Source organism: Poecilia mexicana, unplaced genomic scaffold, assembly GCF_051168715.1.
Source record: "Poecilia mexicana isolate PSO_F unplaced genomic scaffold, ASM5116871v1 scaffold_13, whole genome shotgun sequence".
In the NCBI taxonomy this organism is placed as follows: domain Eukaryota; kingdom Metazoa; phylum Chordata; class Actinopteri; order Cyprinodontiformes; family Poeciliidae; genus Poecilia; species Poecilia mexicana.
Genome location: NW_028263382.1, coordinates 28894571 through 28916117, shown reverse-complemented (window position 1 = coordinate 28916117; position 21547 = coordinate 28894571). Strand labels below are relative to the sequence as shown.

General features: G+C 40.6%; 4 protein-coding genes across 4 annotated transcripts; all 4 read right to left on the bottom strand.

Annotated features, from left to right (window-relative positions):
* Positions 1–2405: 2405 nt before the first annotated feature.
* Positions 2406–5597, bottom strand: LOC106905690 (extracellular calcium-sensing receptor-like). Its single transcript, XM_014970643.2, has 6 exons — positions 5341–5597; positions 4922–5210; positions 3976–4788; positions 3679–3906; positions 3456–3579; positions 2406–3375 (listed from the first exon to the last, which is right to left on the bottom strand). Exons 1-6 carry the CDS (start codon positions 5574–5576, stop codon positions 2462–2464), a joined length of 2604 nt encoding a protein of 867 aa, XP_014826129.2. The 5' UTR covers positions 5577–5597; the 3' UTR covers positions 2406–2461.
* Positions 5598–6685: 1088 nt separating this feature from the next.
* Positions 6686–11093, bottom strand: LOC106905698 (extracellular calcium-sensing receptor-like). The gene is made up of 7 exons (XM_088012141.1): positions 11062–11093; positions 10429–10723; positions 9840–10342; positions 9551–9800; positions 9192–9419; positions 8944–9067; positions 6686–7836 (listed from the first exon to the last, which is right to left on the bottom strand). Exons 1-7 carry the CDS (start codon positions 11091–11093, stop codon positions 6926–6928), a joined length of 2343 nt encoding a protein of 780 aa, XP_087868267.1. The 3' UTR covers positions 6686–6925.
* Positions 11094–12541: 1448 nt separating this feature from the next.
* LOC106905696 (extracellular calcium-sensing receptor-like) lies at positions 12542–15363 on the bottom strand. Its single transcript, XM_014970649.2, has 5 exons — positions 15069–15363; positions 14185–14976; positions 13862–14089; positions 13639–13762; positions 12542–13449 (listed from the first exon to the last, which is right to left on the bottom strand). The coding sequence occupies exons 1-5, from the start codon at positions 15327–15329 to the stop codon at positions 12542–12544; spliced, it is 2313 nt and encodes a 770-aa protein (XP_014826135.2). The 5' UTR covers positions 15330–15363.
* Positions 15364–16533: 1170 nt separating this feature from the next.
* On the bottom strand, positions 16534–19866 carry LOC106905697 (extracellular calcium-sensing receptor-like). The gene is made up of 6 exons (XM_088011396.1): positions 19634–19866; positions 19155–19449; positions 18232–19023; positions 17874–18101; positions 17675–17798; positions 16534–17456 (listed from the first exon to the last, which is right to left on the bottom strand). Exons 1-6 carry the CDS (start codon positions 19864–19866, stop codon positions 16549–16551), a joined length of 2580 nt encoding a protein of 859 aa, XP_087867522.1. The 3' UTR covers positions 16534–16548.
* Between the last annotated feature and the right edge of the window lie 1681 nt (positions 19867–21547).

Sequence of the window (21547 nt, the reverse complement as noted above, 5' to 3'; positions counted from 1 at the left end):
ATCATTTCTAGAACTGATAATAATAATACAACAGATAACAGATTTATAGAATCGTGGCAGCATGCTGGAGTAGCTCTATTTTTTTTTCTTTTTCTATGTTATTGAGCCATTGCGTTTTTAGTTCTGTCTGGTTTTGGTTGCTGTGGAGCTGGAAGGATTTATTTTTTTTGGTCATGACAGTCATGATCTGTCATACAGCAACAGTCTTCAGTCAGAGGTCTCTTCAGCTTTGTTGTAAGATTGACTGCTACCTTAGATCCTTCATGGTCACAGCATCACCATATTACACCAACTGAAGATGCAGAACATGACTCATGAGTTAGAACATTTAATTTCTCTTTGGGATGAACATGCTGCTGTTTGGCTGGGGTAGAGTGTTGTTTTCCCTCCGGACGTAATGTTATCCAGCCACCATGTTGCCGTTTGATCACTAACGTTCTCTATCCACTGAGGCCTTCGTGGAACATTTGCTTTTATACAAACTAAGTTGCACACAGGTGGACTGTAATTACATTGTAATATTAATTGTGTGAATAAATATGAATGGTTTGTTACCTCTCATCTCCCCCCCTCCTGTATTTGTGTCTCTTTAGAGTCTAAGAAATAAGAGATTTGTTGTTAAACCAACGGATCTTGTGAAGCAGTGGTTATCCTTTAGATGCCTTGGGTTTTTAAAAAAATGCTCTGTACTATATAGTAATATAATGGCCACTGCTGAGTGTTAGTGTGCATGTCTGTTTGTGAAACTATCTGCCCTCCGATGGACAGACAACATTTTCCATGGTGCACTGAACCTCGTCCATCCAACGATCGGTTCTTTCTGCCCTGAATGGCAAAACATTTGTACACAATGTGAACTTCAAAAGTTAGAAAACTTTGAACTACTACACCAAAAAAGTTATATTTAACAGTAGTGCAGCAAGTAAGACTTCGTAGGAAAAAAAAGAAAACAACTAAGATAAAAAACAACAACTATATCAAAACATGTTAACTTAACGAAGAACCATTAATTAGTTATTGTGACAGAGTTGCTAATTAACAACCACCTTATTTTTCTGCTTGAAGCAACATGCCACCTGTTGTTCAGCTTGTTGTGTACAAGAACAGAGCAACATATTGCAATGCATTAATCCCGGGTGTGCGCTGTTTGTGGCCCCGCTGCAGCTGGCCTGTCCTATTAGAGAAAACCCCTAGGTAATAAAGCCATGTGTCTGACAGATGGGAACTTATTTACTCTACACTGTTTTTCCTCTGTTTGTGTTCATGTTGGTGGGGAGAGTAAGGTGTCTGTTTCCCAGGGCACGGGGGGGGGGGGGGGGTTTGTAAGTAAGTTATAGTTTTTTTTTTGTTTTTGTGATATTGTTGCCTATTGTATTGTTCCAGTGCAAAAGTATTAGCTACAAAATGGCCCAACTTTAAGGCCAAAAGCATTGTAGAGCCAGTAAAATATAATTTGCAATCATATTTTCATGACTTAATCTTTCAAATTAGGCAAGTACTGAATGGAACAAGTGATTTATTGTTCAAGTGAATGCCGTAACCTGAGTCTGAAATATTAAAATAACTAATATTCATTTAATTTCACATCACAGCACATCTGGCATCGTCAGTATAAAATTTGAGTTTCTTCCTCTTATCTTCAGTGTCAACAGGAAGTTTAAACAAAATGTAAATTTGTCAGACTTCGGCCAAAGCGAGGCAAAGTCCTGACTGAGGAAGTACGTAGGTGGGATAAAAGAGTTGAAATGAAAAGGCTCAAAAAAGGCCAATCACAGATGACATGTAGCAGAAACATGTTCTTGTCCATGTTTCCCTTTTTACCCAGTTACAATAAAGACAATTTCGATTATTGCAGAATATTTTAGATTGTGAAAAGTACACATTTTAAAGTAAAAAATGCTTTCTCACTACAAGTCTGTGTTACTTTAAATTAATATATTAAAGTATTATGAAATGATATTATCCTACTCACTTGCCCGTTTCTTTGGACCAGACTACGGCATGTTTTTAATGACCTTACAGAGTTTTATGTTGTAATTTTGCCCTTACTAGAGTATATTATTCTTAATTCTGTTTTTACATAGTTCTTATCTTTTTATATGATTTTTATCTTTGTGTAAATCTACATTGCCTTCCAATTTGCTGCTATGGTACCTACATTTCTCCACTGTGGGGAAGGATATATATCTTTTTTTATTGATTTTCTTTTCTTTTATTAAAAGTACAACAGATATTTTTATTATATTTTCCAAGTGTTTCGTCCTTTTTTTACATGATTCTAATTTTAAAAAACAACCTCTGTGTTATTTGTTTCACAGCCATTTGATATAATTATTTCAACTTTTTTATAACTAGTATAAAAAAAACAAGCATTTCCATTAAACAGACACCAGTACAGTCACAGCTTTATGTTACAATTTTATTACCATGAGGACTCAACACATTTGTCAGTAAGAACCTGTTAATATTGGATTTTGACAGTCTTTCCCATAATGTGTTTCTTGGTATTCTGTTCAGGTCTGAACAATATTATCCAGCATTTTGGCAGAAAAATGCAAAACAGGACTCCATAAGCAGAGGCAAGAATGGCAAATATTTCCACAGCGTCGCTTAGCTTACCGGGAGAGCTGACGTATGCTGGGATAAATGTAATCCAGACTGAGGTGAATATCAGCATGCTAAAGGTAATAAACTTAGCTTCGTTAAAGTTATCAGGCAGCTTTCGAGCCAAAAACGCAAGCACAAAACATAAAACGGCCAAAAACCCTATGTACCCTAAGACAGCATAGAAGCCGATGGCTGAACCGAGATCGCACTGCAAAACGATTCTGTCCTCAAACAGCACAAAGTTCATGAAGGGGAACGGAGGACTTGTAGTTAACCAAAGTAGGCATATCAAAACTTGTATGAGCGTGAAGGCTAACACGCTGAGTCTCTGCTGTGCTGCTCCAAACCATTTCATCACGTTGCTGCCTGGACGTGTAGCCCTGAAGGCTATCAAAACCACTATGGTTTTCCCGAGAACACAGGCAATGCAGAGGACAAAGGTCATGCCGAACGCTGTATGCCGCAGCATGCAGGACCACTCGGTGGGGCGGCCGATGAAGGTCAGAGAGGAGAGGAAGCAGAGAGTCAAGGAGACGAGCAGCAGGAAGCTCAGCTCTGAGTTGTTGGCTCGTACTATCGGAGTCTCTTTGTGGGTGAAGAAGATCAGCGTGGCGATCGTAGTCAGAAAGATTCCAAGAAGCGAACACATCGCCAACACCATCCCGAGGATTTCACTGTACGACAGAAACTCAACTGGCTTTGGGACGCAGGAGTCTCTCTGGTTATTTGACCAGAACTCTGGAGGGCATTTAAAACACTGCAATGATTCTGTGAAACAAAGGGTGGGGGAGGGAAACATTTAGTGAATGCTTGAATCAAAAGACTGAATCTGTACACTGTAAGATTACCGGTTAAATTTGTAATTTCGCCTGCTGGACAAGGTATGCAGTCATGGCAGCAGATTGGCTTTCCTTTCTGGAGGAGCTTATAAGTTCCAGGGAGACATTTCTTACTGCACTCTGATACAGGTGCCTTGACACAAAGATAATCGCAACATTATATTGTATTTCACAAAAAAGCGATCATGTCCTATGAAACTGTTTGAAACAACAACAAAAAACAACTCCTTACCTCTAACAAACCATTTGCCCAGACCACAGAGATGTTGTTCATGATGAACTGTTGGTCATCTGGGAAAGACGCATCATAAATGCCAACAGTTTCTCCTTCCATGATCCCTCTTGTTGTAATTTGTAAATTTACAAGTTCATATCTTGCTGGCGAGTCTCCATTTCTGTCGAAATAAACTCTCTGCCCATTCACAGTGGTGAAATTTACTCTGTGGAGACTTTGCAAAATCTGCAAGAGACATGAATTCAAATCAAACCATAGACATCCCTATTTAACAATAAACTCTGAGTTTCTCACCTGCCATGGCTGTATGTGTTTGGGGTCGAAACAGCTCCTGCTGGACCAGGGTGCTTCGTCACCGCCACATTTAATCATCAGGTCAAGTGCATGAGCGACTGCAAAAACGGACTTGTAGACATTGTTGGTAAATCTGAGCTCAGACACATCGGTGAACTGGGATTCAACAGTCTGCAGGCTCTCAATGCCGCTGCAGGGCCGTCTTTCTGAGTTCACGGTATCATTTAGAGAACAATCAAACGCTTCTTCCCAGAAATCTTTGACAAACTGGCTGTTGGGGAACTGCGAAGGGTGGAGCTGCCTCAAGTGCTCTTCTAGTCCGGGGATTTTAGCTTTGGGCACAGTGAAACCAAGCGACCCTAGCAGGACGCTGTGTCCTTCGCCGTCTGCGAGGGACGGATCTGTTATCCACGCATCACTGCCGATCCACTGCAGTCCCGTGATGTTCTGCTTGTGCAACTCGGAAGTGAGTATTTTAATTTCCCTGTGAGACATAAAAGCCACGATGACCTTTGAAGTGGACTGCTTAATGGTTTCTGTTATTCTCTGCACAACGTGGGGTGGGTCAGAAGACGAAAACGCTTCAGAGTACTCTACGCAGACTCCGTAATCTTCTGCAGCTTGGATGAATGCCGCAATCCCATCCGAGCCATATTCATTGTCCACAGCTACGGCCCCAACCCACGTCCACCCAAAATGCCGGACCAGCTTTGCCAGAGCTTTGCTTTGGTAGTAGTCGCTGGGAATAGTTCTGAAAAAAGTTGGATGCTCTCTCCTATTGCTCAGGCAGGCACAAGTTGCAAAATGGCTGATCTATAACAGGACAACAAAACACCTCACATTAACATTCAAGAGATAATTATAGAAACTCACTCACCAATCCGAATACTAAGAGAAAACCTCAACACTTCACTGGTAGTTTGCTGACCTCTCGTCTGTAGCTTACCACAGGTATGTGAAACCTTCCAACTATCTGTGAAAATGCAATGGTTGGACTTGATCCTGAATGACCTAGAATGACCCGCACCGCCTCCGTGTCCGGGCAGCCGACGTCACCAGGGTCCTCTTGGAGCCCGCTCACCAGCGCCAACGCAGCCCTCAGTATGTCCATCGTCCCACAGTTGTCGTAGATCTTGTAACCAAGCGTCACACCGGGAAGCATTTCAGGACTTTTGTTGATCTGATTTACAGCAAAGATCATCGTTTGGGCAAATTTGAATTCTCTGAAGTTGAAACTGGAAACATACAACACAATTTGAAATCTACATGTAAAATAAAACATACATGATGCCATGAATCATTTAAAAACACAGTAATAAGGTAATTATTCAATTAATGTGAACTGAAATACGAGCCTAGCCTTACTTGTTGCATTTTCTGAAGCCTGGAATTGACTGAAAAGTGTCGGTAAAATAATCCTGGCCTGTGCGAAATGAAAAAATGCCTCCGATGATGAGATCTCCATCCTGTGCTAATTCAGGCTGTTGTGTTCCTCCTAGCAGGCGACATCCAGTCCTTCCTGGTTTTGTTAGTGCAGAGATTAGGAGCAACCTGAACAGCAGCATGGTTCCTCTCTGCTGGATGTCAGATCTGCTCATCATGTCAGGGTTTTATACATTATGGGGGTGTGTTTGTCAAAGTTTAACTCAATCTCCAGAGGCAGCAACAGACCAGTAAGACATGCTAAATTTTTATTTATTTTATTTTAATTCCATGTCGTGCAAACTCTGTACAAAATAAAACACCTAATAAACTTCTCTCTTACAGTTCAGCTCAATTTTATTCATACCACTTTCAACCAAGAAGTGTGTTATTGTCTTTTAAAAGATAATACAATCTAAAGGGGGTATTCTTTAAGAAATAATTTCTATCTACTTACATCAATTTGGAAAAGGGCATGGTAACAAGTATTTATAACTGTTTTAATAATCAAAGCAATGAAACCCTTCTTATATTCAGAAGTTTTTGCACATTTCCACTGGTACTTTGACGATCCATCATTCATCATTGATGATTTAGGTCAGGATTTAATATTACTTCCAGGCCAAAGAAACATGTTGGTAAAATTGTCAAGGATAGGAATAATCCAGGGTTTAACTGTAACTCTGCTATACAAATACTACTAAAACAATTATATAACAACAGTATATGGGAGTGGCATTGAGGAAAACCAGTTGTCTGCATGAGGTGTACCATATGTATGCGTTTGTACTCTTCATTACCGGGTGTTTAAAGATGGATGACGTTTATGTCAGTCAGAGGCTGCTGTTGATCTCATCTAGAATAGGACACACACTTGTGTGTTTTCTCTTAAGTGTCATAAAAGAAAAATTAATAGAGTAAGCTATCTGAAGGAGTCCACACCAAACTAATGCTAATGTGGCTGGCAGTAATGACATGCAGTTGACTGAAAATCAACCTGCTGGCTTTAGGGTTCCAGCAGCAGCAGAGAGGGACCAACGGACGTCCTGTAAACCCTAAAGTCATATCACAGCACTTGACAAGATTTTTGTGTATTCATTCAGAATCGTTGATTAAATGCTTTATTGTTTTTTTACTTACAAGTTGTTGGCTTTTCATGTTTGGAGTTTATATTTGGTATTATTGTGATTATAAAAGAAGACAAAAATACATCACCAAGCAAAAATATATGCACATCGGTTTCTAAGCAGCCCCACCTCAGTGTCATAATAGGAAGGTATCGCTAAATTCAATATTTTACAACCGCTTTATTATTTTAACAACTTCTTTACTCTGACATAGTTATTTATTTTTGCAAGAAGTTAAGGAATTTATTTTTCAGTTCTGGGCCTAATAAAGTGATCTGCTTTAGTCCAAACTGGATGAGGTTTTACATTTATTTTGCTATTAGAAAATCACTACCTTACTGCATTTGGCTTTTTTATTTATTTGTTTTTTGCTGTGGGTTTGTGAAAAAAACAACCCCTTTTTATGTTTTTCTTGTCCCTTTCCCCATCATGTTTTTCTTTGTATTTTTCTCCGGTTTTAGTAAAATGATGTAGCATTTTGGTATGAAAATACAAATCAGCAGTCCAAAACTGGAGGCCAGAATAGCAAATATTTCCACAGCGACACTGAACTTCCCAGGAGAGCTGACGTACGCTGGGATGAAAGTGATCCAGACAGCGCAGAATATCAGCATGCTGAAGGTGATCAGTTTAGCTTCGTTGAAATTATCCGGTAACTTTCGAGCCAGAAAAGCAAAAAGAAAACACAACATGGCAAGGAGACCTATATATCCAAGCACAGACCAGAAACCAATGGTGGAGCCTAAATCACACTCCAGAACAATTTTATCTTTGAATTCCTTAAAGTTCTTGATTGGAAGTGGAGGAGCCATTGTTAACCAGATGATGCAGATGATAACCTGTATCAGAGTAAAACCCAGAACACTGACTCTCTGCTGTGTAGGCCCAAACCATTTTGTGATATTTCTCCCTGGAAGCGAAGCTTTGAAGGCCATTAGAACCACTATGGTTTTGCCCAGAACGCAGGAGATGCAGAGGACGAAGGTGATGCCGAAGGCCGTGTGCCGCAGCATGCAGGACCAGTCAGACGGCTGGCCGATGAACGTCAGAGAGCAGAGGAAACACAGGGTCAGGGAGAAGAGCAGCAGGAAGCTCAGCTCAGAGTTGTTTGCCCTCACAAGAGGAGTTTTGCGATGTCTGAAGAAAATGGCTGCAACAAGAGCAGTCATGCAGGTTCCAAATAAGGAAGCTGTTGTTAGTAACGCCCCCATAATTTCCTCATATGAAAGGAACAGCTCCTCTTTCTTTATGCAGGCATCTCTTCCCTCATTTGACCAGAACTCTGGGAAGCATTTCAAACAGGAGATAGAATCTGCAAAAAAAATAATATTAAAGCGTATTATTTCCTTGGGATATGTCATTTTGGGGAGACGAAACTCAACAAATGCTCTACCTGGTTTTATAAACTGTTAATCTAACAAATTGGAATGCTGTTAAAATGACATTAATTGTGAAAAGAGAGACTCCAGCAGATCTTGGACTTTCCTTGTCATGTGATCTATTCCCAGCTTATTTTACAAGCTCACCCAGTCACGTGAAAATAGAGTAAACATGCTAATATTTGCCTTTCGCTCTTGCAAAGTGCTTACGTTTAATACAGAGTTCACTGAAGACTGCAGCTCTACATGCCGAGTCACCTGTAAATGATGTATCTATGCACATTTTAAGCACCATGTTGTCAGAATAATGTACCAGATTTCTAGTATCCAGTCGCCATGTCTTGGAGTAACGTAACAATGCTGACCTGCAACAACACAAGTGTGTTTCTGATTGGAGAGACCACAGTTTTCTGAACATCATTGATGATTCAGATTATATAAGGAAGTGTGTTGTTTTCCTGCTCATGAATGGCAGTGATTTTGGTTAATTATCTGACTGGGTCTCTGAAACCAGTCAAAGAATAAGAGATTCAAATTATTATTATTATTTTTACACTATTAATGAATCATTTATATTCGTCGGGCTGCACAGTGACGCAGTTGGTAGAGCTGTTGCCTTGCAGCAAGAAGGTTCTGGGTTTGATTCCCGGCCCCGGTCTTTCTGCATGGAGTTTGCATGTTCTCCCTGTGCATGTGTGGGTTCTCTCTGGGTACTCCGGTTTCCTCCCACAGTTCAAAAACATGACTGTCAGGTTAATTGGCCTCTCCAAATTGCCCCTAGGTGTGAATGTGTGTGTATGCATGGTTGTGTGTCTCTGTGTTCCCCTGCGACAGACTGGTGACCTGTCCAGGGTGAACCTCGCCTCTCGCCCGGAACGTTAGCTGGAGATAGACACCAGCACCCCAGCCGACCCCACTAAGGGACAAGGGTGTAAAGAAAATGGATGGATTTATATTTGTCGAGTCAAATTACAGCCATAGTAATGTGAGCTGGTGATATGCAAGTCAGAGTAATTTAATTTGTTTGAGTGACACTGAACCTGTGGCGTTGCTCATTTCTCCTTCTGCACATCGCACGCAGTCGTAACAGCAGACAGGTTTTCCTTTCTGGAGGACCTTATGTGTGCCGTGAGGACACTTCTCACTGCAAACTGACACAGGGACCTGCAAAAGCAAAACACACATAAACATGTAAATATATGATTTCAAACTTTACTTCTGATGCAACATGGTGACAAATGAAACATGCTGGAATGAATGTGGTTTTTTTACGCTGTTAGCTGGTTACCTGTAGTGAGTTTTTAGCCCAGATTAAAGACATGTTCTTCACACTCAGTTGTCTATCTTCGGGTAAAGACGCATCATATATTCCAACACCGACAAATTCAACTGTGTCGTTTTCTCTCGGCTGCCAGTTTATTATTTCGTATTTTGCTGGTGGGTCTCCATTGTCGTTGAAGTAGACAAAGTCTCCTTCCTTTGTTTTGAAGTGGATCTTTTGTAGTTGCTGTAAAACCTAAAAGAACAAAAACTACTGTGAAGATGAAGCAAAGCAGAAGCCGACCTGTGATTAGGAAATGTTCTTTAGAAATGTATTTTTTGGTATCATGTTCTACTAAGACGAGTCAAAACACCAGGTAAACTTACTGTGTACGGATTTAGCTGGACGTTCTTGTCACATGTTTTATTGCAGTTGAGTATTTCATGCAGAGCGTGAGCCACTGCATAAACCCCTTTATAGACATTGTAAAATATTGGCATGAGTGACATGTCAGTGAAACTGTTTTCTACTCCGGTGAGATCTTCCTCTCCGGTGCATTTTTTCTGAATCTCCCCAGAGTTTGACTGATTGAACTTACAGCTGAACAACGCCTCCCAGAACTCCCTAAATAAGACACTGTTTGATGAATTCAGCGGCTTAACGTTAAACATGAACTTTTTGATTCCGCTCACGTGCGTTTTAGGGATGGAGAGCCCTATAGCTCCATCCAGAATATGACTTTTATCCATTGCCGCAATTTGAGAATCGGAAATCCAGCCTTCGGTTCCCACCCACTGGTAGCCAGTCAGATTGTTCCTAGAAAATTCATGCAACAGCACATCCCAGTCCATGTTGGAAAGGAAAGTAACAATGACCTTTGAGGTAGATGTCTTAATAATCTCAATTATTTTTTGTATTTTCTCCAGTGGATCAGTTCTAAAGAACGATATGGAGTACTCCACACATACACCCAGCTGCTGCGCGGTCGCTATGAACGTCGCCATGCCGTTGTTTCCGTAGTCGTCGTTAGTTCTGACGGCACCGATCCAAGTCCAACCAAAATACTTGACCAGTTGGGCCAGAGCTCTGCTCTGGTAATAGTCGCTGGGTATTGTTCTCAGAAATGACGGGTACTTGGTTTTATCACTGAGACAAGCACATGTGGCAAAGTGGCTGATCTATTAAAAAAAGACAAACATTTTAAAATAATTGCTAAACAAAGATATACTTTTTTTACTTGAATTTTTATCTTTTTTTCACCCACCATTGGGATATGAAAGGGTCCTATCGCAGTCGCTATGGCTGCTGTAGGGGAGGAAGATGTTTCTCCCATTATCACCTGAACCTGTGCAGGTCTTGTACATGCCTCTGCAGGTAAAGCCTCAATGTCATTACTATTGAGCAAGGACAAGGCAACTCTTACACTTCTGGCAATGGAGCCACAGGTATCGTACATTTTGTAGCCCAGAGTAACTCCCGGCAGTAGATCTGAACTGTTGTTAATTTCCTCAATGGCAAAAAGCATGGCTTGAGCAAACTGGAAGTCTCTGAAATTTAAGCTTAAACACAGTTTTGAATAATGAAAATAGGACCAATTTAGTCTTTAAGTTGACATTAAAAAAAAACCCAATAAAATATACAAACAAAATCAGTCAAAAGAACGAATGATCTTTACCGAATTAGCTTTGTAATTCACCTGGTGCATTGCAGTCTCAGAGGGCTTTGTTCATAGTTATCTTGGCTGTTTTTCCAGCTGCTGTGGAAAGAGAAGATTCCTCCCAACATTATGTCCCCATTCCTAATGAGCTGTGCGTCCTCCAGGTCCCCTATTTGTGTGCAGGCTGGTTCCTCTGCATGAGAAGAGGACGCCACTATCAGCCAATAAAAAACGGTCCACCTTTGCCGTGGCCATGTCTGTGCGGACGCCATCCCGACACAAAGAAACGAGCTGGAAACCCTCACCTGAATATTTATACGCTGTGAACTTGCATGAGCTTCGATGACAAAACGTTAATGGTTTGTCTAACCCACAGGTTGGGGTGAGGAAAAGGGAAAACCCAAATAAACATGTCCAAAGGTACAGAAACACTTTACAGCAGCTTCTTTTGCTGTAAGAGTTCTACAGCAATATTTGCACATTTTTAATGCCGTTTATATAACATGAAAAAATTTTACTTACAACATAGTGTAAGTCTAATATTCTTACTTTCTTTTTATTGAATAGGATTTGAATGACTTTCTCAGCTGTTTTTAAAGGTTTTATTGGCTCTAGTGGCCTTTAATTGATAGTTATTTGACAGGAAAGTGGGTAACGAAAGAGGGGGAAGACATGCGGCAAGGGTCACCAGGCCAGGAATTGAACCTGTGACATCCGTGTTGAGGACTGAGGCCTCCATATGTGCGTTGTGCTTTGCCCTTTGCCCCTGTGCCACCACAGCACACCCCTCTCAGCCTTTCCTTTACCGTAGTTTCAGACAGGAAACTACGGTTTAGGTGGAATGTGTAAGCTGGAAAGTGACAGAACCGTCTACAACATATAGAAGAGTTAAGCTGGGAAAATATAAAAGCAAACATCAATAGTACAATGAAATCAAGTGGCACTTTATGACATGTTAGAAGATTGGATTATTGTCTCAGAACCTGCTTTTGGCCTGATCACAGCTTTGTCCCAGCAGATGTTTATTCACCACTGAACATGAACGTACCTCTGAAATCTTCACAGTTTACTACTGAAGTGACTTCTGCATGCAATTGATTCGACTGGACTCAATTTTATTTAGAAACATTCCAAGTGAAATTAGAAAAAAGCAAATACATTCAACACTTTTCAGATTTTTATTTGTAAAACAGCTTGAAAACCATGCATCCATTAACTTTATTCTATGTATTATGTATTCCTGATCAAAAGGCCTTTTTCAGCTCTTTTGGTACAGCTCCCAAAGAAGTTTTAGCTTGATTTGTAAAATAGGAATGCTTTTTGTGAAATATTTTATCAAATCTTTAGTTTTTATTTAACAAAAAAAAAAAAACAAACAAATAACCAAAGCACTCCAAGCAAACCCACTGAATAGAACCATAGTAGAGACAGAACCAAACTCTATAGCCAAACTACGTCCTCAGTGCAGGTTGGATTTCAAAAAAATCTATTGTCCCAACTATTATTTGGTTCCTCATCTGAGTTAGTATTTGTCCTGTTTTTGAGAACACTCTCCAAAACAAAGCTCTGCTGAGAGGAGGTTGGAGCCACTGAGAGTGAGAGCTGAGCAGCTAAAGGAACAAAAAGTTGCAGAGCTGGCTCTCACGTGATGGGAGTGTTTGTTTGATGTCTTATGAACTCAACAAACCTGCCCTCGCCAACACATGACTGGTTTAAAAAATTATTTTGGGGCACCTTTTCCCATCATGTTCTTTTTGGTGTTTTTTTCTGGTTTCAATAACATGATATAGCATTTTGGAATAAAGATACAAAATAATAATCCAAAACTGGAGGCCAGGATAGCAAAGATTTCTACAGCAACACTGAACTTCCCAGGAGAGCTGACGTACGCTGGGATGAAAGTGATCCAGACAGCGCAGAATATCAGCATGCTGAAGGTGATGAATTTGGCTTCGTTAAAATTATCAGGCAGTTTACGAGCAAGAAAAGCACAAATGAAACACAACATGGCGAGAAGTCCTATGTACCCGAGCACAGCCCAGAAACCCACAGCAGAACCCAACGAACACTCCAGGATGATTTTGTCTTTAAATTCTTTAAAGTTCTTAGATGGAAAAGGTGGAGAGATGCTTAACCAGAGGATACAGATGATCACTTGTATCAGAGTAAACCCCAGAACACTGACTCTCTGCTGCGTAGGCCCAAACCATTTCATCACGTTTCTCCCTGGAAGTGTGGCTTTAAACGCCATTAGAACCACTATGGTTTTCCCAAGAACACAGGAGATGCAGAGGACGAAGGTGATGCCGAAGGCCGTGTGCCGCAGCATGCAGGACCATTCAGACGGCTGGCCGATGAACGTCAGAGAGCAGAGGAAACACAGCTTTAAGGAGAAGAGCAGCAGGAAGCTCAGCTCAGAGTTGTTTGCTCTCACAAGAGGAGTTTTTCTGTATTTAATAAAAATGACTGCGACAGCGACAGTCACGCATGTTCCAAACAAAGAAGCCGCAGTGAGCAGTGATCCCATAATTTCTTTATATGAAAGAAACTCTGCCTCCTTCTTTATGCAGGCAGTTCGATTTTCATTTGACCAGGATTCAAGAGGGCACCGCACACAGGTGACAGAATCTGTGAAATCACAGCAAAACAGATGTTGAGCTAAGTGAACTGGTCTTGATCTTATAACTGTTTAATATTTGTATCCACTGAAATTTAGATTTGATGCAGTAGGATATATGTGATCAATGACCAATACTTAAATAAAGCAATGATAGACATGAAAAATATGGACACATAGATATATAAATACTAACTAACCTGTGCTGTTGCTTATTTCTCCCTCTGCACATCTTATGCAGTCAAAACAGCAAACAGGTCGTCCCTTCTGGAGGACTTTTTGTGTTCCTGGCGGACACTTCTCACTGCAAACTGAAACTGGCAACTGCGTAAAAATACAGTCCAAAGACAGAAATAACACAGATTGTGGTGACTTTTTCAACTATTTGAAATCATACCAGAATTAAATAATGTGGCAACTTACCTGGAGTGAGTTTTTAGCCCAAACTATTGAACCAATTTTCACATTCAGCTGTTTATCCGCTGGCAATGACGCGTCATAAAGACCAACGGCTGCAAAGTTCAATATGCCATCTTCACTCCGCTGCCAGTTTATAATCTCATATTTCGCTGGCGGATCTCCATTCTCGTTAAAATAAACCTCGTCTCCTTCCTTTGTTTTAAAGTGAATCCTTTGTAAGTGCTGTAAAATCTAACACAAGATGAATCATGACTAATAATAAATGTGGCAAAGGGCCGAGCTTTGAGTAAAAAAATGTTCTGTAGACATCATATTATTAAACTTACTGTGTACGGATCTAGCTGTACATTGATGTCACATGTTTTATTGCAGTTGAGTATTTCGTGCAGAGCGTGAGCCACTGCATAAACCCCTTTATAGACGTTGTAAAATATTGGCATGAGTGACATGTCAGTGAAGCTGTTTTCCACTGTAGTTATATCTTCCTCTCCGGTGCATTTCTTCTGAATCTCTGCCGAGTTTGATTGCTTGAACTGACAGCTGAACAACGCCTCCCAAAGCTGTGTAAATAACTCACTATTTGATGAATTCAGCGGCTTAACGTTAAACATGAACTCTCTGAGGCCACTGACATGCGCTTTGGGGATGGAAAGGCCTATAGCTCCATCCAGAATACGATTTTTATCCATCGCCGCAATCTGAGAATCAAACATCCAGCCTTCGGTTCCCACCCACTGGTAGCCAGTCAGATTGTTCACAGAAAACTCATTTAGCAACACATCCAAGTCCATGTGAGAGAGGAAGGCAACAACAACCTTTGAGTTGGATGACTTAATAACCTCAATTATCTTATGTATTTTATCAGGTGGATCAGTTCTAAAGAACGATACAGAATACTCCAGACAGATGCCCAGCTGCTCTGCAGTGTCTGTGAACGTCGCCATGCCGTTGTTTCCGTAGTCATCGTTGGATCTAACAGCTCCGATCCAAGTCCAACCCAAGTGTTTGACCAGATGGGCCAGAGCTCTGCTCTGGTAATAGTCACTGGGTATTGTTCTGAGAAATGAGGGGTACTTGGTTTTATCACTGAGACAAGCACATGTGGAAAAATGGCTGATCTGATGAAGAAAAAAACAATACTGCTTTTTATTTTAACAAATTGTTTTGTAAAAGAAAATGCTCAACAAACTACATGGACATTTTCACCCACCATTGGGATATGAAAGGGTCCAACAGCAGTGGCAATGGCTGCACTGGGAGAGGAAGACGTTTCTCCCATTATCACCTGAACCTGTGCAGGTCTTGTACATGCATCTGCAGGTAGAGCCTCAATGTCATTACCGTTGAGCAAGGTCAGCGCAACTTTTACACTTCTGGCAATGAAACCGCAGGCATCGTACATTTTGTAGCCCAGAGTAACTCCCGGCAGTAGATCTGAACTGTTGTTAATTTCCTCAATGGCAAAAAGCATGGCTTGAGCAAACTGGAAGTCTCTGAAATTTAAGCTTTGAAGAAAAACATGTGAAATCATAACCAATTTGATCTTCATTTCAACAACATGCAAGATAACCGAGTCACTTTTATACCAGCGTAGCGTCGTGATTCACCTGGTGCATTGCAGTTGCCGAGGTTTTTGTTCATAATCATCTTGACTGTTCCTCCAGCTGCTGTGGAACGAGAAGACTCCTCCCAACATAATGTCTCCTTTCTTTATCAGCTGGGCATCCTCCAGGTCGCCTCTATGCGTGCAGGTTTGCTCCTCAGCCAGAGACAAAGACGACGCCAACAACAAACAAAAAAGCTTCAGTCGCCACTCTGGCTGCCTCCCTGCAGACATTGTGCCGGGTGAAAGAACCGTGTTTAAAAACCTGCACGAATATTTATACTTTATGTATTCACTTGAGATGTAATGAATAAACAATGTTGCTTTAACCTCCTGGGCGGGGTGAGGAAGAGGGAAGGCCCTAGTAAATATGAGTAAAAGTACAGAATGGTTTTATTTTTTTTATTTTGCAGAAGTTTCATTTTCAAACTTTTCTAGCATGACATTTACCTCAAACTTCTGCAATTTAAAAAAAAAGCAAATTTAATGTTTATTTTTTTTCAAAATCTGTACAATTTCTAATAGTTCGGCAAAGGTGATTTCTGTTTGGTTGCCATGGTTAAAGCAATGGACTGCTCGAAAGCAAAGTTGGGAACTGTCACCGTGTTGTGATGGTTTAGTATGAATAATCTGTGGGGAAAAAAATTCAAGCTCCTCCACATCCACTTTAAGCTATTATTGCCATCTACAGAAATTCACTGTTCCCGGTCAGAAACAACCAATCAGAGTCAGGAGGAAGGTCTTAGCTCTGTCAATCATGCTGCTGCATCCGAAGCTCAAGATGCAAATGGAAAAGAAACAACTTACTGTTTGAGGAAAACTGTTTATCCACAGGCGTTTAACTTGGGCGGCCATGTTAACTAGCCTCTGCTACGCTAGAGCTTTTGCAGAAGCTGTAGCGTGGCAGAGAGCAGGGATGAGGGTGTGAGCAGCGCGTACACATACACAAAAAAAACAAATAAAGTAGCTGTGAACCTTTAGCAGGGGATTATTTTTAAAAACTTTTATTTCAGCTTTATTTATACATGTTGTCCTATTGAGATTGAAGCATATGAACTGAGGCATAGAAACATTTTAAGTCACACAGTTATTTCAGAGCACCCTTCCCCATCATGTTCTTTTTTGTATTTTTTTCTGGTTTTATCAGCATGATGTAACATTTCGGAATAAAGATACAAACTAATAATCCAAAACTGGAGGCCAGGATAGCAAAGATTTCTACAGCGACACTGAACTTCCCAGGAGAGCTGACGTACGCTGGGATGAAAGTGATCCAGACAGCGCAGAATATCAACATGCTAAAGGTGATGAATTTGGCTTCGTTAAAATTATCAGGCAGTTTACGAGCAAGAAAAGCACAAATAAAACACAAGACGGCAAGAAATCCTATGTACCCGAGCACAGCCCAGAAACCAACAGCTGAACCAAGAGAACACTCCAAGATGATTTTATCTTTGAATCCTTCAAAGTTTTTAGATGGAAAAGGTGGAGAGATGCTTAACCAGAGGATACAGATGATCACTTGTATCAGAGTAAACCCCAGAACACTGACTCTCTGCTGCGTAGGCCCAAACCATTTCATCACGTTTCTCCCTGGAAGTGTGGCTTTAAACGCCATTAGAACCACTATGGTTTTCCCAAGAACACAGGAGATGCAGAGGACGAAGGTGATGCCGAAGGCCGTGTGCCGCAGCATGCAGGACCATTCAGACGGCTGGCCGATGAACGTCAGAGAGCAGAGGAAACACAGCTTTAAGGAGAAGAGCAGCAGGAAGCTCAGCTCAGAGTTGTTTGCTCTCACAAGAGGAGTGTTCCTGTGTGCGACAAAAATGACTGCGACAGCGACAGTCATGCATGTTCCAAACAAAGAAGCCGCAGTGAGCAGTGATCCCATAATTTCGTTATACGAAAGAAACTCTGCCTCCTTTTTGATACAAGCGTCTCTATTTTCATTTGACCAGGATTCAAGGGGGCACCGCACACAGGTGACTGAATCTGTGAAATCAATTGAGCAACAGACGTGGAGAGTTAAAAGACTTAACTTAAGGGCTTGTTTTTGTTGCATTAATGTCATTTGTAGGCTTATCGAGAATTAACGGCACATGAATTAGCGCAGAATTCGAAAAGCTAAAAACAGCTTTTTGCTAATTGAAAATTTTGATTTCAATTAGCATTTTTTTCTGTCACACGTTTTGCCTTTAGCTCTAACTTGCCTGTGCTGTTGCTTATTTCTCCTTCTGCACAGTGTAAACAGTCATAACAACAAACAGGTTTTCCTTTCTGCAGGACTTTTCGTTTTCCCGGTGGACACTTCTCACTGCAAACTGAGACAGGCATCTGCACAAGAAACGCCACACGTTAAGAAAAATAATAATAAAATACAATATGTTGCCATTTTTGATAAAAGCTTACCATCGGTGAATTTTGAGCCCAAACTATTGACTCAATGTGCACATCCATCTGTCTGTCCTCTGGCAACGACGCATCATACAGACCCACTACTGCAAATTCCACAGGGCCATTGTCTCTTCTCTGCCAGTTTATGATTTCATATTTTGCGGCTGGATCTCCGTTTTCATTAAAGTACACTTCATCCCCTTCCTTTGTTTTGAAATAAATCTCTTTTATTTGATGTAAAATCTAAAGAAATGTGTAAAATCAATACAAGGTAGTCACTTTTTTTGCTGTATTGACGACTTTGTTTTAACAGTTTACTCATTTCCTGGTAGCCTTTCATCGTAACTTTGATCACAGTAAACACCGAGCTCACCGTGGGCGGATCTAGCTGTGCGTTGCCGTCACATGTTTGGTTGCAGCTGAGGATATTGTGCAGAGCGTGGGCAACAGCATACACTCCTTTATACATGTTGTTAAATATGGGCATGAGCGACATGTCTGTGAAGGTGTTTTCCACTCCTGTCAGATCCTCCTGTCCTGTGCATCGTGTCTTAATCTCCACTGAGTACGACGGCTTAAACTCGCAGCTGAATAACGTCTCCCAAAACTCTGTGAACAAGTCGTTGTTTGATGAAAACAGTGGCTCCACGTTCAGTATGAACTCTGGGAGGCCGCTGACGTGCGCTTTGGGGATGGAGAGGCCAACGGCTCCGTCTAGGATGTGGTTCCTGTCTCCTGCTGCGGTCTGGAAATCAAATATCCAGGCCTCGGTTCCCACCCACTGGTAGCCGGTTAGGTTGTGGCTGGAGAACTCGTGTATAATCACATCCATGTCGGCTTGGGAGAGGAAAGCAACGATCACCTTTGAAGTCGAAGCCTTGATGGTGTTAATTATCTTTTGGATTTTGTCGGCTGGATCCGTCCTGAAGAAAGACATGGAATATTCAAGGCAGATGCCCAGATGCTGAGCAGTCTCCGTGAACGTCGCCATGCCGCTGTTGCCGTAATCATCATTCGTTCTGACGGCTCCGACCCAAGTCCATCCAAAGTGCTTCACCAACTGGGCCAGAGCTCTGCTCTGATAGTAGTCGCTGGGTATTGTTCGGAGAAACGAAGGATATTTGGATTTGTCACTCAGACAAGCACATGTGGCAAAGTGGCTGATCTACAACAGAAAAATTCATAAAGATATCATATTATACTGATTAAAACACATTTTTACAGCAGAAACATACAAAAACGATACATTAAAATTAACTCATTTACAAAAGTGCAGCGGTTGCCAGTTTTACCCACAATTGGTATAAAAAACGGTCCAATGACAGTGGCTATCGCTGTGCTCGGAGAGGAAGAGGCTTCTCCCATTATGGCCTGCACTTGCGCAGGTCTTCCACATTCCTTGGAAGGAGCAGACACATTTTCATAATCGTTAAGCAAGGCCAACGCAACCTTAACACTTCTGGCGTTGAAGCCACACGTGTCATAGATTTTGTAGCCCAGAGAGACGCCTGGCAGCAGGTCTGAGCTGTTGTTTATCTCCTCGATGGCAAAAAGCATAGCCTGGGCTAACTGGAACTCTCTGAAATTCAAACTTCATTCAAGACAGTGATTAATAATTTGCAAAGTGTTCAGTTTCTTCTGGGAAATCAGCAATGACAGAAAATTGAGAAACGGGTAATGGTAAACAAAACCATGATGTCTTTTAGTTTCTAAGCACCTGATGTGTTTATTTCAACATTTTTTTTTTTATGAAAATACCCATTGGATAGAATTACCTGGTACATTGCAGTGGAAGAGGCTTTTCAGTGTAAGTCTCCTCTCTTTCTTTCCAGTTGTTGTGGAAGGAAAAAAGCCCCCCCAACATAACGTCTCCATCCTTCACTAGCTGAGGGCTTTCTAAATCCCCGTTCTGACTGCATACAAGCTCTGCAGCCTGAGAAAAACATGCTGCCAACAAGAGCTGTAATATTAACCAACCCTGCCGTAAGCTTCTCTTAGCAGACATCATGCTGAGCAGTAGCTACACTGACAGGTGGCGTCACATGTGCAGAAACATGGGCAGCGCTTGTATTTATGCTTTTGTGAGCAGCGTACTCTGCGTCGGAAAAGTGACTTTTCATCTCTGTGGACCTGTAAGGTTGGGGGCCGAGTGAAGAAGTCTGCAAGCAATGAAATTAAATAAAAGTAGAAGGTAAAACCATTAAGGCTGAGAAATAATTTCAAAAACCTTAATAAAGTGTTACGTTAGCAAACAGAAGCATGAACCCAGCCTTAGGCTAAACTCCTGACAGCAAAATATCAACACAGAATCAGGAAAACTCAACAAAACAAACAAAAAGTAAAAAATAAATAAATAAATACACCCCTAGGATTTTGAAATAGAGCAAAAAATAATCCTGATGCTGACCTACAGATAAATAATGTTCTTAAACTGTTTAAGGTTGAATTTTTGGCTCAAACTTGGTTTTTATTTGCCTCTGGATGACAAAGAAAATGTATTTGTGGGTTTTATTCTAGAACAAAGAAAAAAAATGTGTTTCTTATCTTCCAGCTCAAGAGCAGTAATCTGTTCAGTGTTTGCCATCAACAGGTGGTTAAATCAGGCCTTGCTACACATTTTAACTATGAAGACTGAGCGAAATAAATATTGGTCATATTTTTCTTATAGATACAATTTTAATGAGGCTATGGTTCAAACCAGATATTGGTAGCAACTCAACTAATCCACGCAACATTGACCGACTGAGTTGATCCGGTTCTTCAATCTGATTGATTTTAAGTCTTTGGGAGCTGATCGATGCACGATGATCTTCAGTTCTTTCCTTGGCTTTTCAGTGGCAATTTCATTTCTTTTTCTGAAATTATTAGGCTGTGTGTTTGGGACAAAACACTTGTTTTCCACCTCAGATTCATGTGATGAATGTCTAAAGTTCACTTTTCCATTAATCCTTCTTCCAGTTATCAACTTCAACCTTTCACTGTTGCCATGGTGATTTGTGAAAAAAATATGTATTGTGCATCTGTAGGAGGATTTCTTTCCTAATACCTTTAGATTTAATCTATTTTCTCCTCTAAAACACATCCGTTTTTTTTTTTTTAAAAAAAGGTTATGAAATATGGTGCTTACATCGTAAAAGATTAAAAAAAGTCTCCTTGACACATTAACAAAATTCAACAATGCAGTCAAAATGTTAAAAAGCCAAAATAACTGACAAAGATTATTGTTTTTAAAAGCTGTGAAACTTTTAATGAACTACAAAATGTTATGAAACATGTAGATAAGCTATCCTCTAATTTATGAGCAATAAAAACACACATGGATACATTGGGGTCACTATGGCAACATGAATATAAATAATAAAGAATAGATATTTCTCCAGAGTCAAAACAAAACTTAGTTTTGAATCATTGAATCAATAAATAATCAGGGCCTGTGTTCTCAAAGAGTCCTCTCTGAGGCTGATTAAAAATCCTGCTCATATTTTGTCATCTGCTCAAACTTTACCTTAAGTTTGTGAAAAACTTAACAAGGTAAAGTTCTAAGAAAATTTTCAGAATTCCCAAAAGAATTTTCCTAACAAGGAAATCGCTAAAAGCGACATTTACTCTTAAGCTTCTCTGAGAATACGGGTCCAGGTTTCTAGTGATGGGTGATAAAAAATATGATTTGCTTTCTTAGACATGTATAA

Excerpts from the sequence above, each read along its gene's own strand:
- LOC106905698 (XM_088012141.1), bottom strand. The coding sequence starts at position 11,093 with ATGGCGTCCGCACAGACATGGCCACGGCAAAG. Across the intron at positions 9,801-9,839 it reads CACGTGAGCGGAATCAAAAA|TGTCTTATTTAGGGAGTTCT; the intron begins GTTCATGTTTAA and ends TTCATCAAACAG. Across the intron at positions 9,068-9,191 it reads GGGCTAAAAACTCACTACAG|GTCCCTGTGTCAGTTTGCAG; the intron begins GTAACCAGCTAA and ends TTGCTTTTGCAG.
- LOC106905690 (XM_014970643.2), bottom strand. The coding sequence starts at position 5,576 with ATGATGAGCAGATCTGACATCCAGCAGAGAGGAACCATGCTGCTGTTC. Across the intron at positions 4,789-4,921 it reads GAAGGTTTCACATACCTGTG|ATCAGCCATTTTGCAACTTG; the intron begins GTAAGCTACAGA and ends GTCCTGTTATAG. Across the intron at positions 3,376-3,455 it reads CGAAATTACAAATTTAACCG|AATCATTGCAGTGTTTTAAA; the intron begins GTAATCTTACAG and ends TTTGTTTCACAG.
- LOC106905696 (XM_014970649.2), bottom strand. The coding sequence starts at position 15,329 with ATGCTTTTTGCCATTGAGGAAATTAACAACAGTTCAGATCTACTGCCG. Across the intron at positions 14,977-15,068 it reads GACCCTTTCATATCCCAATG|ATCAGCCATTTTTCCACATG; the intron begins GTGGGTGAAAAT and ends TTTCTTCATCAG. Across the intron at positions 13,450-13,638 it reads AGAAATAAGCAACAGCACAG|ATTCTGTCACCTGTGTGCGG; the intron begins GTTAGTTAGTAT and ends GTGATTTCACAG.
- LOC106905697 (XM_088011396.1), bottom strand. The coding sequence starts at position 19,866 with ATGATGTCTGCTAAGAGAAGCTTACGGCAGGGTTGGTTAATATTACAG. Across the intron at positions 19,450-19,633 it reads CTTCCACTGCAATGTACCAG|TTTGAATTTCAGAGAGTTCC; the intron begins GTAATTCTATCC and ends TCTTGAATGAAG. Across the intron at positions 17,799-17,873 it reads GGGCTCAAAATTCACCGATG|ATGCCTGTCTCAGTTTGCAG; the intron begins GTAAGCTTTTAT and ends TTTCTTGTGCAG.